Raw genomic sequence first — 20,597 nt, 5'->3', positions numbered from 1 at the left:
ATATATCCATGACCACCAGTCCTACTAGGAGAAGCTTCAAAAGTCTTCCCTTCAATAATAATTTTTTATTCTTTGTACATCTTGTTCTTTGTTTTGTCTTCTAATTTTTGGCAGGCTTTCAGAAAAGATTTTATAACATCTGAAAATCTTGCTCAAGAACTATACAATTATAAACTCAAAATTGAGGAATGGAAAGATAGGAAGAGATGTCATGTTTGGCATATTCCCCTTGAATCTTTCAATTGATCATCAAAATTGACAATAAATTCCAGTGTATTATTCTTTTATCTGTGGCTATGTGCTACTCCTGTTGTAACTTTTGCAGCTCATACAAGAGCTTAGCAAAGTGAAACGCCACCAAGGCATGTCTCATGGTCTCCTGTTAACAGTGCACTCAACCTGCTGACACCCAGCTCATCAAACTGTTTTTTTGGCTGCACCCAAGAAAGATGAAAGGACAGAGATCCTTACCCAGGACAAGAGAACTATTACAAATCATGGGCAGATTTAAACATTTGTGTTTTCTATTAATTTCTCTATTCATTTCACAGGACTACACGACTTACAAATGCACAGAACACTACTAACAGAAAAGAAAGTGAGTTAACATCAGACACTTAATTGCTAGAAGACCAACGAAATTGAAAACCATTAAATCCTGCTGCAGATGAGCTGTAGTGTGATTTTCGTTGAAGCTATTTACTCATCCCATAGGTACAGCTTTTCTGCAGTCTGTGGGTGCCCCTCTGTCAGGTTACGGAGTGAAAAGTTTAGCTTATGTTCCAGAATGAAAGCAGTATCGAGTACTGTTTATACATCAAAACAATTCATCTTTCACAAAAGACATCAGAGAAAGATAACCATTGCCATAAATATCAAACCTATACAGGAAAACAGCAAACCACCTTGTTCATGAGTAGGTCTCAGTGTCCAAAGCTGTGTATGAAAAGATATTGTCATTCTGGATTAAAAACAAATATTATCTTGGAACATTTTAAGACATCTGCTGTCAGAGCAGTTCCCTTCTTTCACTGTTTTCCTCATCCCCAAAATTTTTATTTGTATACTCAGGTACTCCACCTGTTCAGAGATGAATGACTGCTAGTTACCAGGCTGTTTCTTTAGGGCCTGAACAAAGGTGTAATAGGAATTCTTCCCTTTACTTCATTAATTTTGCTTTATTTGCTTAACCTTCTTACGCATATGGCATGACAATTCAAGAAGTTAGTCGATAGGATGCCCTGGGAAACTGCCTTCTTAGACAAGGGAGCAAACAGAGCTGGCAGATCTTTAAGGACACTTTCCACAGACTGCAAGAGCTCTTGATCCACAGGTGTAAGAAATCAGGAAAGGAAGGCAGGAGACCAGCATGGCTGAGATGAGACATGCCGGTCAAAATCAAAGGGCAAGAAGGAAATGCACAGGCAGTGGAAGCAGGGACAGGTATCCTGGGAAGAGTATAGCGACACTGCCCAGTTGTGCTGGGATGGGGTCAGGAAGGCCAAGGTGCAGCTGGAGCGGAACTTGGTAAGAGATGCAAAGAATAATAAGGCTTCTACAGGTACATCAGCCAGAAAAGGAAGGTCAAAGAAAAAGTACCGTCCTGTTGAGCAAGACTGGCAAACTGGTAACAATGACAGAGGAGAAGGCTGAGGTACTCAACAAAATTTTTGCCTCAGTCTTCACTGGCAATCTTTATTCCCACACCTCTCCAGTGGACGAATTGCAAGATGGGGGCAGGGGGACCAAAGTCTCTCCCAGTATAAGAGAAAATCAGATTCATGACCACCAGAGGAACTTGAACATATAGAAGTGTACGGGACCTGATGAGATGCAACCCTGAGTCCTGAAGAAACTGGCTGATGTAATCATCAAGCCTCTCTCCATCATATTTGGCAGTCAGGTGAAGTCCCTGGGGACTGGAAGACGGGCAACACTGCAGCCATTTTTAAAAAGGGCAGAAAGCAGGACGCTGGGAAATACTGACCTGTCAGTCTCACCTCTGTGCCTGGGAAGATCATGGAATAGACCCTTCTAGAAGCTATGCTAAGGCACATGGAAGAGAGGGACATGATTCAAGACAGCCAGCATGGCTTCACCAAGGGCAAGTCCTGTCTGACCAACATAGTGTTCTTCTGTAATGGAATGACTAGATCAGTGGACAAGGGAAGAGCTACAGATGTCATCAATCTGGACTTCTGTAAGGCCTTTGACATTGTTCCCCACAACATCCTTCTCTCTAATTTGGAGAGATACGGATATGAAGGGTGGATTGTTCAGTGAATGAGGAATTGGTTGGATGGTGGTGTCCAGAGGGTAGTGGTCAGTGGTTCAATATACAGATGGAGATTGGTGATAAGTGGTGTCCCTCAGAGGTCCATATTGGGATGAGTAATGTTTAATATCTTCATCAATGGCAAAGACTGTGAGATTGAGTACACCCTCAGCAAGTCTGCATATGACACCAACCTGAGTGGTGCAGTTGACATACCAGAAAGACAGGATGCCATCCAGAGGGACCGGGACAAGCTTGAGAAGTGGGCCTGTGTAAACCTCATGAGGTTCAATAAGTGCAGGGTCCTGCACTGGACTTGGGGCAACCCCTAGTATCAATAGAGACTGGGGGATGCAGGGATTGAGAGTAGCCCTGCCAAGAAGTACTTGGGGGTACTGGTGGGTGAAAAGTTGGACATGAGTCAACAATGTGTGCTTGTAGCCCAGAAGACCAACTATATTCTGAACTGCATCCCCAGCAGCATGGCCAGCAGGTTGGGGGAAGGGATTCTGCCAGTCTGCTCCTTCCTGGTGAGACCCCACCTGGAGTCCTGTGTCCAGCTCTGGAGCCCTCAGCACAGGGAAGATCTGGACCTGTTGGAGTGGGTCCTGAGGAGGGCTGTAAAAGTGATCCCAGCGCTGGAGTGCCTCTCTTATGAGGGAAGGCTCAGAGAGTTGAGGTTGTTCAGCCTGGAAAAGAAAAGGCTGCGGGGAGACCTTATTGTGGCCTCTCAGCCCTTAAAAGGGCCCTATGAGAAAGATGGGGATGGACTTTTTAGCAGGGCCTGTAGCGATAGGATAAGGGGAAATGGTCTTAAACTAAAAGAGGGGAGATTCAGACTAGATATAAGGAAAAATTTTTTTACAGAGAGGGTGGTAAAACAGTGGAACAGGTTGCCCAGAGAGGTGGTCAATGCCCCATCCCTGGAAACATTCCAGATCAGGTTGAAAGAGGCTCTGAGCAACCAGTTCCAGTTGAAGAGATGCCTGCTTTTTGCAGGGGACCTTTAAAGGTCCCTTCCAACTGAAACTATTCTATGATTCTATGAATTGAATACTTCTCTCCTTTTCATTTTCTCAGGCTGTGAGGCTGTAGTCCACGCTCCTTGATAATATGTGGTCTACTTTGGTGTTGTACGTCTTTCAATAAAATACTAGTAAGAAAAATCAAAGGGTCAGAAGTATCTAGTCAAGATTTTAAAACATGAAAAATGATTAGAAAAACAGAAACAAAACCCAAAAGAGGCAAAGCAGAAATCCAGCAGGTAGAAAAATTGAAGTTGTTACCCAAAATCTTTAGTTATCCAAAACTTCCATAGGTCTTTACGTACATGTGACAGCATTTTCTCTTGTCTTGTTTATCTCAACTCAGCTGTTACATCTGGATATACTTTAATTGAGTAGCCTTGAAAGAAGCTTCAGTGAGGTTGAAATGACAGGGTCTCATTTGGTGAGTGTACACTCAGGTTCCTGGATTGGACTGTATAGCCTGTACTGATGTCTGTATTTTTAAATATCAATACCTGAGCTAAGTAATTAAAAGCTAAATCAATTATGTCTGTAAATTTCTCCAATCTTAGCTGCCTTAAAGGAAATGGATGGTTTGTTTATGAAGAACATGCTTGCAAAAAGCCAAGTCCAGGCACATGAAGAATAAGAAAGTTCCTGGGAACAGCTGGCATAGATTTACCAAGGACAAATCATGCTTGACAAGCTGACTGAGTTCTGTGATGCCTTTCAGACTAGTGAATCTCTGAGTGAGAAAAGCAGATTATGTTTACCTTGACTCTACCAAGACTTTTAACTCAGCCTTTTATAGTGTCCTTGTAGCTAAAAAAGTGAGATATGGTTTGGATAGCCTCCAAGATGGATGGGAATTAGATGGACTACAAAGCTCAAAGGGTTGTGATAAGCAATACAAAGTCCAGCTAATAGGAAATTACTGGTAGCGTTCCTCAGAAACCAATTGCAAAGTAGTTTTTAATAGTAGTATTTTCATATCTTTACTAAAAATTGAATGATTGAACAGATAGTACCTTCATGAGTGGTACCTAATTGAGTGACATGGTTGATACACTGACAGGTAGGGTGTATACACAGAGAGAACATTACATTACTGGAGAAATGGTCTGACAGGGATTGCATGAAGTTCAGCAAAAGCAGGTGCTGAGCCTGCACCTGGGATGGACACCATCATGCAGCATACCACTTGGGCACTCTTGCAGAGAAAACTTCTTTGCAGAAGAGAAAATGGAAGTCATGGTGGACGAGCTGATAATGAACCAACAATGTGCACTTACAGTGAAGGTGATCAGGTCCATCCTGGAGTGTTTTGGTATAAGTGTAGACAGCAGGTCCAAGCAAGTGATCGTTGGACCTTTATTCAGCACTCGTGGGAACATATCTGGAATATTGTATCTGTTTTAGGCTTCACAGTACAACGAATAACTTGATGTAGTCAAGTGAGTTCAGCAGAAATCCCCATGGTGGTCTTAGGGATAGAGTGCGAAAAATAATACGAGAGGTTGAGAGATCTGAACTTGTGGATTTGTTCAGACTGATGAATCAAAGAGAATAAACTTGCTGTCTTCAGCCACCTAACAATCTATAGAGTGAAGACAAAACGAGATTTTTCTTGCAGGTGAACAGTGAAAGGATGTGAAGAAATGAAAAAAAGATTTGCAGCACAAGAAAAGCTGGTTAATTATGAAGTAAGAAGTAAGAGATTGGACTAGAAGACATATAGAGATCTCATCCTTCCTAAACCATGCCCTGTTTTTTTACACAATGTTTTGTAGAATATATTTAATCTAAGCTTGAAAAATTTGTATGAGCTGCAGCAATTGCCTCTTCTTTCTGGAGCGGGATCTACCTTTCTCCTTCCACATCTTTTTTCTCAAAGATGTCATACCTATCTCTTATTAATATTCGTTCCATCGAGTACGACAAGACTTTACCACAGGCAGTTGTCATTTTCTAAACCATTTAATAACATTCATTTTATTTCTAAGGGTAAAAAAATAAAGGTGTGATAACATGTCCTGAATTGCTAGTGACAGTAACTGCTAAGGCTTCAAGAACTTACTGGTTTTCACCAGCTGTTGCTTTTAGTACCAGCAATTTTATTCCCCAAAACCTTGGCTTGTTTATATATTTAAGAAAAAAACCCCAGCCACTACGAAATTGTGAGCAAGCTTCCTGAGAGAAATCAAATGAGTTATTGTCTGTCTTTGTCATTATTATACCTTCATGGCTAGGTAAAGATGTCCCATTTCTACTCTGCAGTCTGCACCATGGTGTTGCTCATCCAGGTAAGCGTGGCGATCTGCACCAGTTCCAGATTTACCTACCAGCCACCATGATTCTCAATAATAAAATACTGTTAATATTTCATCATCTAGATTAGATTACTCCTGAGAAACGGTATATTTCTTTCCCCCAGCCCTTAATACTTTGTATTGTAAAATGTTTTAAGGCTTTGTTTATTTCCCACATAATACTATTTATGTATTTAACATAATATATGTGTTATCTGTTTCCTGTCCTTCATTTTTAATCTTTTCTATCTGAAAGGATGCAGAAGCAGCAGTTTACCTGGCTGCTTTCACTCCATGTTGTGACCCACCATTTCCCTCTAAGAAATTCCAGAAAACCTTCAGAAGATGTAGGAGGACAGCCTAGCTTATGGCATCAGCACTACACACACAGTGTTTTCATCTTTTCAGGGTCTTTTCCAAAATCTGACCAGACAGCAGGTTTTAACTAGCTAGCTAACTGAAACATGGGAAATAAACATATGTCAGAAACCAGCTCTAATCTGCAGAGGAGCTGAAGCTGAATGACTCCCCGTACCAAAGGGACTCTTCCGAGTAGTGTTTTGTCAGCATCCACATCCAAGTTTTGCTGTAAGGTCAACCTTTTCTGCGAGGCATATTTGAGAGGCTCAGTCTGATCCCAGCAGCATTTGTTGTGTGTGTGTGTTTATGTGTGTCGACACACATTCACAAAATGTCGCTAGGTAAAAAGAGCTATAGCTTTATCTGTGGAGGACCAAAAAGTCTATTACACTGGGAAAGAATATGAGTTTATCATCTCTAATCACAATTTGGGCTCCACAGCATCTTTTATACATCAAAAGAATAACTGCATAATTGTATGGGTACATCAGTGATAGAGGAGGCTAAACAGATGCTCCTATCAAGGAGTTTCCACTGTTCTGTTTGTTAAGAATCTGTTTTCTCATTCTACCCCCAAGCTAACATAATAAAGATATAATCTCTCTTCCTCCCCTCTCCCATCCATCCACCTTCACTCTTCTGTTTCTTTCTTCTTGCCTCTTCACCGTTTCCTTGCCTTGTGGTAATAAACATGAACTAGCATCACAGACAACCCATTTGGCTTCAGTCAAAAATGAAGATTCTAGAAAACAACTCTACTGATTAATCCTTGAACATCATCATTCCTTAAATTTATGTTAGTAAAGCGTTCTAGATGTCTTGGGGGTGTATGCAAGAAAGTTTGGGGCTATATTCAACAGAGTAAATATTCTGCCAGCTGTTAGCTGTTGCTTTGTTTACTTTAAGGTGCTTGTTCTTCTCAGTAGAGTCAAAGCCCACAGGCAGCAAATACAGAAGGGTTATCCGAAAAAACAGCCTGCTAAATGGGAAACTTACCAACAGGACAAGCTAACCACAGATGTAGGAACAAGCTACCACAGAAACTCTCTGAGTGCATGTTCTTAGCCTGCAGCAAAAGTGAGGTAATTTGAGCAAGGTTATCAAGCAATAAGAGAGCTTATTACGTCTAAATAGCTAAATGCATTCTTACAGCACTTTCTGCCCACTGGCCATTTAAGATTTTTAATTTTTCTCCCTCAGCACATTCATTTCGTATTGTTATCCCTTGCGTACGCAGTTCTTCAGACTCAATATCTTATTATGCACTACCCACCCTGGCAGATCACATCACACGATAGAGCTAAGTGGATGCTCCTTATTCAGCTGTCATTCCCATTTTAAGGATCATGGGCCTCTCTCTTTCAATGTTGCTATGACCAAGAAAAGACCCTTTACTCATCTGTGGGCTCTCCTTTCAGCACTGAAAGAAGCTAAAAAGAAAGACTCCAGTAAAACTCCCATAATTTTTTCAGTCAATTCATATTCTGCAAAAGTGTAATATTTTGCCTGAACCGATATTGACATGGGGAAGATCAATGTCATTAGTTTAATAAAGATACTGTGTAAGTATTTCCCTTAATGAGATTGTTTGACAAACCTTCCCAATAAACTTCAAATATTACTAAACCCTCAAAATTAATTACATGTTCCAGGAAAAATAAACTATAACTCACCACTCCCATTTCCTGATATAACATGTCCCTGTCATTGCATTGAGTAACTTTCTCTTTGAAAAGCAACCCAAGTGATAGGCGGAAAGGTGAAACATTGTTCTGTACGTGGTGCATAAGGCACTGATACATTTGCAACATTTGCTCACTTCAGTAGAACTTCTAACAAAAAAAATATTAAATTATTCCATTGCAGTCCAAATCTCTATAAATCCACTATAAATTCTTCCTCTGCCTCCCTTCTGTTGGATACCCACTTTAGTAGCCTGGACAGAATCCCTGAATCTCAGCAGATGACAATTGCATGGAGGTGGAGGGAGAAGGGCAAGATTAGTTGCAATTTTCTTTTCACTGCCAGGCACCATAGCATGGTGTTCTCTGTTTACCTGCAAACTGTGTCTGGGAGTACGTTTAGCTGTGAAAACTGTACACCAGCATACATGTGTACTGCACTACACATAGTGCGAAGCAATGTGTGGTGTCAGGACACACAACACTATTTATTGCATTTGGAAGAGATATTTTTTGGTGACCTTTTTATTCTAGTGTTGAAAACTCATGTTCAGCTTAAGCATAAAGGGAACTTACTGAGCTAAATTCCAGTAGTCTCTTTGTATCTCTAAAAATGACACATTTAACTGAACACAGGTTTTGGATACTTTGGCTTAAAAGATTATTTCGGTTGTGTGAATCACTAATATTTTTATTTGTGTAGGTTTTTTGCTTCACTTACAGTTCTCCTTTGTGACTGTGTACAAACACACACAAATGGACAGCTGTTTCTGCCTCTTCCTTTTTTTCTGTCCAGGTCTCCAGATTTCCTTACGACCTTGTTCAAATTTCTTGTATCATGTTTCCCAATCTTTAGCAGAAAACTGTGGAAAATACTGACTGAAAGCAACATTCTGCTCTGCCCTCCTCACTGACTCCTGCTCTGTTTTTCTATCTTCTCACATCAGTGGGCTCTTTTCAGGACAAAATATTGTTGTTAGAGGCTGTGTCACTCCCACCTTCAGAGTAATATAATGACAGAGAGATATGCATATGTTACCAGGTATTAAGTGTATTAACTCAGCACCGAGTCTGCTTAGAGCCTAAGTCCTAATGAAGAACTAAATTCAAGTGACCAGTAGAATTTTGACGCCCAACTCATAAACGAAAGTAGTCTACAGCTATCTATGGACAGATAAAAAATATGGGGGCTGGCTGTGTCGAAATGGTAGTTAACTTGTGCTCACAAAGCAATAGAAATCACTTGCAGCGTTAAAATAAGAGTTCAATACTACTAACTTTCTCTTTGCTTAAAAATAGAAATATAAAAGGTACATTTTCAGCTTCTTTTACATGTAAATTTTTCAATAACCATCTGTTGTTAGCAGATAATCATTGATTTTTTTGGGTTTTTTGCTTGTGAAACATTAAAAATATTTTCCTTTCTTGTGAATTTAGAACTGCAGTTCCCAGATTTTTTTTCTACAAAATCCCGATGTCCTCCTGTGGATGTTTCAAGCTCAACTGATGTAAAAACATCTGCTTTTTGCAACCATCTTATGACCACCTATGTCTTCGGCAGAGCATTGCAACCAAAGTACCTTTAAAGATGATGAACAATTTAGAAAATTGTCAGATCTCTGAATAATGCTTTGAGCAATTGACCGGTACATGTTCATCTTGAAGACTGATGTTAAGGATTTAACACTTCCACATTCTCTTCAAATTAGACCCAGAGCTAATGCTGACTGATGCAAGATCATGTGGCTTTGAGTATCTGATTCAGTCAGATCCTGAGGCCATCTTTCTAGAAACATTTCCTGATATAAAGATGCTCTAACCCAGCCATCAGTCTTGCTTTTGACAAGACAAAGCCAGTAGTAGAGAACAACAACTTCAGAGTCTAACCCACAGACAGTACTCTGATTCTGTAGTAATGAGACATTGCTTTAATTATTCAGCATTACATCTGTGAAATAATGAAGTAGCATTATAACAAGTTGGAAACAATAGACCTAGGAGCCTCGTGTGTTTTGCTTGCTTTACAACAAGAGAACTGCATGAGGAATGTTTCTTTTTATGTAAAACATTTGCCCAAATCAGGGATGAAATTACTCGAAGGCATAGCTCCTGTGTTACAGGGATGTTGTGGATTTAAATTGCGTCGGGGAAAAAAAATCCAAAAGGGAGAAAAAGACTAGAGAGAGACTAGTGCTGGGCAGTAATCTCCATCACAAAAGATGCTTAAAATCTGCAGAAATTATTCAAATGTGAATTAGCATTAGATTCAGAATTTTTTCATATGAAAAAGAGAAAGATGTAATTAATGAAATATCTAATAATAGCTTACAGTTTTCATATAAGAGCACAGAAATAACAGTAACAGGTCAGAGAAAATGTCAGTCTAATCTAACGTTGGTCAATAGTGAAGTGCAAAAGAACAAGTGTTCAGTGATGTTTCATCAGATTTCTTTCCCAGCCCTGAACAATTTGCAGTTGCCTTGGACTGAATGAAAGTATGATTCTTCCTGGTTCAGAACAGAGAGATTAAGCTTTTTCATGTCCCGCCTTAGTGACTAACAAGGTGAAAAGTACATAACTTGGGACAGGTGAATCTCTCCAGTTTTGTCTAGAAAGTTAGTTGTTTGCAAGACTGTTATACAGTATTCCTTTAAAAAATGAGAAAATTAGTTTTACAATCTCACTCTCTTCATTCTCCATCCACTAAAAGTAAGACATAAAGTTCTTCACAGAAACCCCAGGCAATCCTATAATTTTCTGCATTGCTAAAACTGCTTTTTCTCTCCCATCCAAAGGAAAAGGCAAGATTACAAGGGGAAGTGAAAGAATATCTGAGCCTCTGTAATGTAACTGCCTTCAGAGGTTGGAATAGCTGAGGACATGAGATGTGTAGTACTACTATGCCATATGCTATGTCCATGACGTCCAGTCTCTCAGGATGTAAGTTCACACAGCTAGACCACATCTTCTGCTTGGTCCAGTCTGCTAATCCTGTCTGCTTTCATTCATGCTAGGCCCCATTCTGGTCACCAATAAATCTTCAGTGTGAAACCAGTAGAAAGTATCACAGAGTGGGAAGGCAGGATGGAGAAAATGGAAAACTCGTATAAGACATCAGCTTTCACATGACTCTGGGGAGGGAGAAAGAGGAACAGAACTAATTGCAATACCTCACAATAATGATGAATTTTATGGCAGCTTTTATATCATCTAGCCTTGTAATCTAGCAAGCCTGCAAAGCTGGGACTGCAGAATTGCCTGCCATGAAGTTGCAGTGAGGTTTGTTCAACTAATTACTTCTGAAGACTTCCAAATGCATTTAAGAGTAATGGTGTTGACATGAAATTCTCCTCTCACATTTCTGCAGTGTGTTACTCATTTACTGCTCAGTCTGCTGAAAAGACATGTCTGCTTCCCCAGGGACAGAGTAAAAACATAAGGTGCACATGACTGGTTCAATGAAAAATACTGGTTTGTGCCAGCAGAAACTAGTTGTGAATTCTAGTGGAATCTTAGTCAAATCAAATTGGTAACTGCAGTGTATACATTTGCAAATGGAATCATACATAAAGGTTAAAATGTTTATGTTTAGAGAAGGAAATGTTTCAACATTATATTTTTAAGCAGTAATTCATTTTAAAATTAATTTAAAATTCTGAAATGAAACAGAGTGTTTATGTTGAGGGAAACGGAAACTGGAGATTTTAACACCGAGATATTTTGTTTTGTACTTATGCATTTACTGCGCATTTGTTTAGACCTGAAACATAGTCATATTTAATGTCTGGGCACAGAGAGAAAATATTGGTTATTCACAAAGCTGAGTTTTCAGCATTTCTTTCTGCCTGAATTGATTTCCACTTGATCTTGGTTTTTCTCCTCCTTTCAGGGATGTCATTGCCCAGTAGCAAAAATATGATAGGCAGTTTATAAATGTAAATGTCTGAAAAAATGGAAGAAGGGTAAAAGGGCTTCGAAAATTTTTTTCTTTTTTTTTTTAAATATACCATAGCAAATATTATGTGAAGAAGGAAGAACAATGCTGCTTGTTTTAAAAAGACGGATTGATTTTTATGTTTTGTCTGGTTCTGCTCAGGTTTTCAGCCCCAGCCACTGCTGTAATATCCAAGTATTTGAACTTTGACCTGAGAAGTAGCATTTCACACTTGGACAAATCCTTATACCAGCCGGCAGAAAGTCTCTGCCACCATGCCTGTTGATACCACACTTGCCCAAGGAAGAAATTAATAACTGTCAAAAATGACATAGATATAATAGACCTGCTGCAGAGTTAGTGGATTTGGCTGCATGTTTCTCAAACCAGGAATCAGATGCTTACAGTGAAAGACTTTGGCTCCAGGAAAGGCAGGTGACAATGCAGGAACACTCAGTTCAGCCTTCACTGGATCCAGCCTCGTCTTTCAAAATACACAGCTTGTCCCTGTCCAGATTACTGGGTAGGTCCCAGACGTTTGCCGGTGCTGGATGGCGGGGGCCCACCTAATTCCTTCCTCATACATTAGACAAAGAGTGATGAACTGAGACTAGTGAATATTGGTCAGTCACTGTTGTTGTTCATCATTAACAAGAAGACTCACAGGTGTTGTGCAGGAGTGTCTTTGGCATAAACTCTGTGGTCAGTGTCGGGATTCAAGATGTTATCATTCATGGTAGACATGCAATAGCCATTTTTCACTTTTGGTTGTCCAGGATGGCATTCACTTTCTAGAACCATGAGATTAGTTTTATCTTTTTCTCTTAGCAAATTTGCTTATTAGAGACTGAGGAAATTGTGAATACTGTTGATCAGCTTTTTCCTGTGGCATATTATATATTTGCACCTGCACCAAAATCTTGTTATGTTTGTTCTGATATGACGAGGGAATGCACTGTGATAGGAAGGGACCCAAACATTTGTGTGGATTCTTCTGGATTGCCTACCTGTCTTTAAACTGATATGCAGGTGTTAACAGACAACCTGGCATCTGGTTCACCTTTTCTGGAATGGGGCGTGTTGGGAAAAAGAAAAATCCGCCAGAGATGAAGGGAAAGAACATGGATATTTCCCAGACGTTATTTAGAGTACTCGTGGCTTTTACTACTCCTTTTATCATTTACTGTGGTGCAAACAAGGCTGCTGAATGTGCTGCTTCCATCCCTCTGTTCTTAAACAGTGATCTTTTATTTAGAGGTCACATAAGTTATTGTTCATCAAAAATACAGACTTGATCAAAAAACACTGGAATTCCTCCTATTAGCCTCAGTGGGATTTAGATAAGCACTCTGTTGAGCAAGAGGTGTTCTCTTCTGTCCCTGATTAGTGCTCAAGACCATATCTCTTCAGCAAAAAGATTCACAGAACAAAGCTGTGGTTCCCATCGCAAAGCTAATGAGAACTGCCAGCATGGAAGTTTGTAATAAAATTTTAGGAAAATCCTTACAACCTTTAGCACTCCACCTGTAGGCTCCAGACCTCTCCATGGCAACATGGAGATCCCAACCACAGGGAGAGAGCTGCAAAAGCCATCTCAAGTAGACCATGATATTGCAGGGATGACAGGCACGAGCAGGAATGCATTGCTTTCCTGCAAGAAGACCACCACTAACTCATGCAAGGTGATGCTGTTGACTCTGCTAATAAGGTCTCTGCCAATGAAATCTACTTCTGGATTCTTCTGTTGCTGCCTTGACCAAAGGAGAGGCAAAGCTGAACACAAAATGTTCTGATCTTGATGGAGATTTTCCAGTTAATGGCAGTCCAAGGGCAGAGGTAGACTATTGATCTGTTTATTTTCTTTGCACCTTCCTTCTCAGATACAAACATTTTTATGTTCTTCTTATGGGGGCCGATGATTGTCAGTGCCTCCCCACCCACCATCCAGCCCCGGTGGCTTTGTTCTTTCAGTTGTGCAGTAGCTGACCTTAGTGGGGAACTGGCTGTCTTAAAGATGGCAGCTCATCCATCATGGCTTTCACAGGCTGTCAGCATTGCATTTAATCTCACTTGTAATTTTCCATGAGAGGTTTGCAAAAGCCACAAGCAGAATCTTAATGGTATATAATGCGGTTTGTAGTCAGTGAATACTTCCTGTCTAATCGAAGTTGTGCTGTGTTCCAGCTGCCCTGAAATATCCAGAGATGAAAAACTCCCAAATTCAGCCTACAGTCCCTTGTGTTATGCAAAGTCCACATGTTGTGACTGATATATCTTCCCTTTCAACTCAGATGTGGACGAACACGCACTCAGAACACGCACTTTGCAAGAAAGGCATGAAAAGACTATTTTCCTGGGGCTCACACATAGTGTCCCTAAACCTTCATTGTGCATTTTATGGACTTGTCCTTCTGGGGTATCTTGCTCTTCAGTTATACTGTGAGCTTCATGCCCTTCTTCTGTAAGTCCTGATCCAAAGCCCACCCAGACAATCACAGTTTTTAAAGTTTGGATCAAACTCAGGGAGCTTCTGTCAGCTCTTAAATTTTCATGTTTCATTATCTTCACTGCATCAGTCTTCCACCTTCATTCACTTCATAAAGTTTACCAGCAAAGGAATGAGCTAAATTGGAATCAATATAACCAGAATTATACTCTGAGAAACAATGCCAGATTCAATCATGGAGGGTTGCTCTGAAGATGAGATATAAAACTCTGCTTCCCAGATATATATTCAATAGAATGACCTCACTCCCTGACCTGCCTGTCCGTGTCAGACTGAGAGATCATATCTTCCGCTGATACAAACCCGCTGAAGATGCAATTTGTCAACAAATTCCTGAGCTGTGCAGATCTGGGATGGATTTCTATGATACAGTTTCTCTTCTGGCAATAAGCTGGGAACAAGGCAAATCCCTGGAATTATGTGGGCGTCAGTGACCTCATCAAGGGCTTTATCCCTTGTTTCTCATTCCATAGGTGTCTAGCCTCTTGACTGGATCATGAACTGAAATAAAACTATGTATTTTTCCTCTAGACATCTCTCTATATTTACAGTTTTTTCAGCAAACAGATTAATTAAATTACTATAGGTTCATTTTTACTGGTGCTAGGAGCAGTAATGGTAATTACGACAGCACTAAATTTCAGAGAAGTATGTTTTCAGCCATGAAGCTGAAAAACTTCAGCAAAACATCCTGAAATTTTTTGTGCCAGGTGTCCTCCTTGTGCTGAATTAGTTCATAAAATTTCACTAAAGCACTTAATCAATTCCTGAGAGCAAGATTTAAGAAAAATATGATGCTTTGGAGTGAACTATTACCATGAATAACTTTAATGTTATCTCTGTAATTTTGCAGGAAACTGGAACCGAAAATCCAATTTTGGTGCTTTTAATAGAAATCTAGCCAAATTTGGCCAAGTTACAAGCCTCCAGCCACACAGAGACTGAGAGGAAATTTTTCTCCACAATTTATTTCTCCCGAGTATTCTCCAGTTTTCACAGCTCTTTGCAGTCTTGTTTCATTATAGAGAATAGCATGTCTTCCCTGCAGTCGTTCTTCCTTTCAGGTGGGAGAAAATACACTTATTCCTAGAAAAGACAAAAAACAAAGAGTGGAACAAAGGAGAAATTAGATGGGCAAAGATAAGAAAAACACAGAGCAAAAGGAAGGGCAACTTTTTATACCTGAGTATTGCTGTGCTTGCACCCTAATAGTGTTTACTACCTTAACGTTCTCTAACACAAGTATGTTTCAGTTTACGTGTATTTTTTTTTCCTTTTAGGTAATGAATGTATAAAATCTTCACAGAAACTGCAGCTCTGTGTAATCCATTGTTCAGAACTGCAGTATCTTTATCAAAATAAAATAAAAAAATTCCTCCTTCAGCTCAAACAAGGCATAGCAAGGAAAAAATAATTATCAAGTCCAAAACAGACCAAAATAGTCTTCTATCCAGACAATCAATTTCTCATTGGTGCCCAACAGACATATTGAATCTCACATTTTGCTTACACAGCTGCCCAGAGAAAAACAAGGACCATATTGCTACCCATCTCGTTTTGCTAAAGGTTGGCAATTATAGCAGTTGGAAAGCGGTAGCAATCTTTCATTGCATCACTGAGCTTTATTCAAGTTGGCACATCACCTCCCTGCTTACCCTTAGAATATTCTTAATTAAATTCAAATTATACCTGTACCATAGAGTACCAATCTTACTAGTACTACAGATTTTGTGACTCAATGCAAAGGTGATGGGGAGGAATTCTGTAGTCTGTGTTACAAAGGTACGTGCTTGGTGTAGATTTACCTCCAGGCTGCAAGGAGCAGTTTTTCTGTTTCGTCCAAAACCCTGTTTCTCACTGTGTCTAGCATTACAGGTAGAGGCAAAAAATGCAGTGATGTGATGTCATAACTTGATCGTAGAGGGAATTTTCCTCATGGCAGATATGAGAGAGTTTGTATCTTGAAAGATCAGAGTTTATTTCCCTAAAAATGTAAATGGCATTTTGGGTGCATGAAGGTAGAAATAGGAAAAAAAAAAAAAAATCAAACAAGATTAGTCTTGTGGTAGACAGCAGCAGTAGAGATTTTTCATAGCCTATTAAGTAGCCTTCCATAAGGCTGTCTCACAGTACTTTTTTGGTTTTTTATTTAGATAGTTGGAAAACTACTTGAATAAATCATGATAACCAAATACAATCAAACATAAAAGCTGGAATTTCTGACTTAGAATTTGAATATACACTATGCATGTCATTCATAGAGTTCATTCGTTCAGCTTCATGTTCAAATACTGAGAAGAATGGATAGTCTGTTGGCTGGAAAGCTAGCTTAACACTTAGAAGCTCATGGGGTTTGCTTTTGTTTTGCTGCAGACTTGCTACATGTTACTGGATGAGTTTCCAAAGTGCAAAAAGTACCTGAAGTGGTAGAGAGTGGCACTCTTTGTGATAAGCATTTAAACTGTGTTTAAACCACAGATTAATCAGCGTGCTGACCACTCTTCCTTTTAGCAGGCTGGCAAGTCAAATGCCAAGAGGTAGCCAATATGGAAACTTTAGGAGTAAGACCCCGCTTCAAAATTCAGGCAAATTTTTTAGAAAAAGCTGCCTTGGTTACCTCTAGGTTCATGATGATTCCTTATCTTACAGTTCCTCAAAATACAAAGACACGTTTCCTCCACATTCTCTTTAAAACAGTAAGTACACGAGGCTACTTAGGGAAGAGGAGCTGAAAACCAAACAGATTTTGGAGCTTCCTATAGCTCAGGCACAGGCTAAGTGGTAGGATTACAGGCCTGCCAAGACCAAAACACTTAAAGGCATGCTCAGAAATTAATGTGACTGGAAAATCTTAAGGTATGAAAGCTTGTGTGCTTGAAGAGTGAAGTTGCCTCCAGGATTAAGTTAATGTTGAACAGAGATTTTCTACAACTTGAAGTCTTTCTGGCCATCCATTCCAGTCTATGGAATAAAGGTACCAGCACTATCAAACTACTGGATTACTGCACTAAAGAGGGTAAATGCATGGAAAAATTAATGCATCAGAATTAGGGAAATAATATACCTGAGCAAGTGAATATTGCCAGTATGCTCTGTTCAAATATCTAGTGGATTCAGTCTGATCCTTTCACACTTGAATCTTCTATGTTGGGTTCTGTTTGAATATTTTCCCACAAAATTAAAGGTTAGTGATTTGCAGTATCCAAAAAGTCAGACCATACACACTGTGATGTTCTTGTGCTGATTTATACCTTGTGTATTGGACATTATCTATGGACGTTTCTTTTCCTTGTAGGTCTCAACTGAAGAAGGAATGAGCTTAGCCAGAGAATATTCCTGCTCCTTTTTTGAGACTTCAGCTGCCCTCCGTTTCTACATTGATGACGTCTTTCATGGACTAGTGAGGGAAATCAGAAGGAAAGAGTCTTCAGTGACCATGGTAGAGAAGAAGATGAAGAGGAAGGGTAGTCTGTGGCAGAAACTGAAAGGATCCCTGAAGAAAAAAAAGGAAAGTACAACCTGACGGCAATTCTTCATGAGACACCCATCAGGAGCTGACCACTGTAACCTGTAATAGTTCAGAAAGGCAGCATTAACACAGCATCTTCCAGTCCGGGTCCTGGAGTTCCTTCCTTTCAGCCCTCATGAAGAAGTATCTCCTTGAAGGCCCAATTCATGGTTGCCCTGTGGCTCCTCTGTATTATAGACTAAGTCACTTAGCATACCCTCTCATCCCTTCTTTACAAACTGAGTGGAGAAAATATTGTGGTTTTTTACCTGTGATCCCTGGCTGGTCTTCAAATGCTAGGAGGTAAGCAAGCATCTGAGGCAGAGTTAGCTTCCACCAGCTCTAGCACAAGGGATGCACTTATTGCCTCCTTTCTACATGCATGGACCATTTCATCATCCCAGGAATGAATAACATTGATTTCAATGGACATTTTGACTGTTCAAGGACTTTACGATTTGACCTTCAGCTTTGCATTCACATGCATGTTTAGGGTTAAATTGTGCTCAGCCGGTGTGCAAGTGTCTGTGTGCAGATGTGTGTTTGTGAACCAGGCCCAAAGGGAATGCTGGGTGCTCCTGATTTTGACCCTGCGGAGCCCCATCCTCACTGTGCCCTTTCCATTTAGCAGGAAGAAGTTAGCTGTCTGGAGGCTGGAGGGCTACAGCTCTGTCTCGATTACTCGTTTCTCACTAGGATTGACTAGCAGAGGTGTGGTGTCCTACATCTGCGCAGTGCATTGGCCACATTCCTGTGTCCCACCAAGGAGAGCAAAAAGGCAGGGTCAGATGCTACGCAAAGCCCTTCCCTAAAGCAGTGCAGCTCTGTCCCACCACGTAATAAGGTCTGTGATGTAGCATTTAGCCCTCGACTTACTAAAGAATTGCATCAGATCAGTCACCAGCTTTCACAGTCCTTAACCATCCAAGTGAATCATGTGATCCATCAGTTGGACAGGTCTTTTAAATATTTCTTTTTAAAGCTGGCATGAAGTATAGTCTAGTCTCATTGCCTTTTTTTTCCCAGACTTCTTCTACTATTGGCTTTATTTATAAATTTTAAAACATGTCCACATTTTGTCAAAAAATAAAGATAGTGATTTTCACGAAACTGTGCAAGCAGTCTGTGTCATTTGTGTCTGTCCTGGAGTGATAATTAATAAGAATGGATAAATATGTATATTTGTTAGTAACTGTCCACTTTTTCACTTTTCTTTGCATATTTTTCAGGGTTTCAGCTAATTACGTCTTGGAAGATCTGGGGGGCCGTTGATTGGCTTTGCTCTGTTAAACTTAAAAAGGTTATGGCTTTATGAAGAATTTCTGTTCATTAAAACCTGATGTTTTGTTCTCTACTTTCCCTTCCTTTCAAAGAAATTCTGTGATTTTTTTTTGACTTGTCTGAGATTCTCCATCAATAATATGTATAGTTAGATAATATGTGGCTGTATTTCTATTTTGGAAAGATTATTTCAGAGGAAAACAAACACATACACGCATTCAAGGTGAATTTTCTATTTCCTGCCTCCAAAAGCTGAAGTTTGAATTTATACTATTGTAATTGCTATTATTATTTTACCTGTATTGCCACAGACAATTTAGTTCAAGCATCCTAGAGACAAAGAGAAGTTCTTGTCCAAAGAGTTTATGAGCTAAGTATTGGTGGAGAGACAACAGGAGGCTTCACTGAACAGATGGCAGCTGTGAGAAAATAAACAAGGGGCAACATCTGTGACTGTTCCAACACCACACACTGCAGATATGGGAATGAAGCAGCCATTCCACATGCAAGAAACCATAGAAATTACTGTCCTGAGAAACCTTATAGGATGCTGGTTGGTCTTTTGCATGCAGAAGCCTAAGCTTTGAGTCAATTGAAAACCATTTAACATTGGTTATTATGTCATTTCACCCACCCTACTGACAGATACATATCAACGCTGACTTGGCTTCATAGTTTTAGGGGTACCTTGCTTCAAGTCTGCTTGCAATACAGAAAAGGTTATGCATAAGAGGGCATAGGTACAGCCTAAGATTAAGCCTTAAATGGATTCAAAGATTAAGCACGCTCGTTCTTTGACATTAGTGTCATCTGGCATGGAGCAACATCTATCCATACTATAAAACTCACTTAGCCTGTACAGCAGGGTTACCACACACATACTGCTGTTGGAAGTTGTCCCTGGACTACACTAGGTTCTGCACTATGCTCAGCAACTCTTTACAGAGGTGTCATTCTGCCATGCTCTGAAACGAAGCTAGGGATCATTTAAAAAGTTTAACAGTATAGATGTGCTTGGATACCTCCCTGGGAGTGATTGAATTTCTAGTACATACACAGCTTACATCATAGACTTATTTTCAGGAGTAAAAAGCCCATGAAATCTCCAGGTTCTGAGTGCCTCCACAACCAGTCCCTACATGCCACATTGTGAAAGATATTTGGTAGTAGGCTAGTCTTTTCAAGAAGAACGAGACATCATACCTTCTGAGGATCATCTGCTGCATCTTCTATGCACAATTTCAAGCACCTGAATATGTATTGGGCAGAAAGGTACATATTTATCTCACTCCACTTTGATAATATAGAACTTGAGCCTGATATCTAGTCAATCAGACTCCCTGTTTGATAAATGAGGGAAAGGTTCCTCTGGTCGGTGGTTTGTTCTGTCTGGCTTGCATTGTTAGCATAGGATGAAATGGCTGCCTCTTTCTAGTGACTATATGTCACTCCATAAAGAGCAGCTTGATCTCCAAGCCTAACTTTTTGATGACTGAATTCAGGTATGATAAACCCCATCTTCAATTATTTTCCCATCCAGCATGTATGACAGAGAATGGTTCTCTAAATGTTTGACATTGAATCTTGTCTGTGAAACACCTGACCATCCTTTACTTTTAAAATGAAAACGTCATTCTGATTTACCATCACCCAATCCCTCAATAAACTATAATGCTTAATCTAAGTTAATTTAGCAGAGCTGATGGAGGTTATGGTCAGTGACGATAACATAAGT

At 39.9% G+C, this 20,597-nt stretch overlaps 1 protein-coding gene across 1 annotated transcript in view; it reads left to right on the top strand.

The window, feature by feature from the left end:
* RIT2 (Ras like without CAAX 2) overlaps positions 1 to 18,713 on the top strand; it is a 188,055-nt gene extending 169,342 nt beyond the window's left edge. The window contains exon 5 of the mRNA XM_009941336.2: positions 17,369 to 18,713. Within this exon, the coding sequence (XP_009939638.1) occupies positions 17,369 to 17,596 (228 nt within the window). The 3' untranslated portion in view covers positions 17,597 to 18,713. The remainder of the gene's footprint in view (positions 1 to 17,368) is intronic.
* The last annotated feature ends 1,884 nt before the right edge of the window (positions 18,714 to 20,597 follow it).

Source organism: Opisthocomus hoazin, chromosome Z (genome assembly GCF_030867145.1).
Source record: "Opisthocomus hoazin isolate bOpiHoa1 chromosome Z, bOpiHoa1.hap1, whole genome shotgun sequence".
Taxonomy (NCBI): domain Eukaryota; kingdom Metazoa; phylum Chordata; class Aves; order Opisthocomiformes; family Opisthocomidae; genus Opisthocomus; species Opisthocomus hoazin.
The sequence above is the reverse complement of the archived record's forward strand: the minus strand, read 5'-3'. Positions and strand labels throughout refer to the sequence as shown.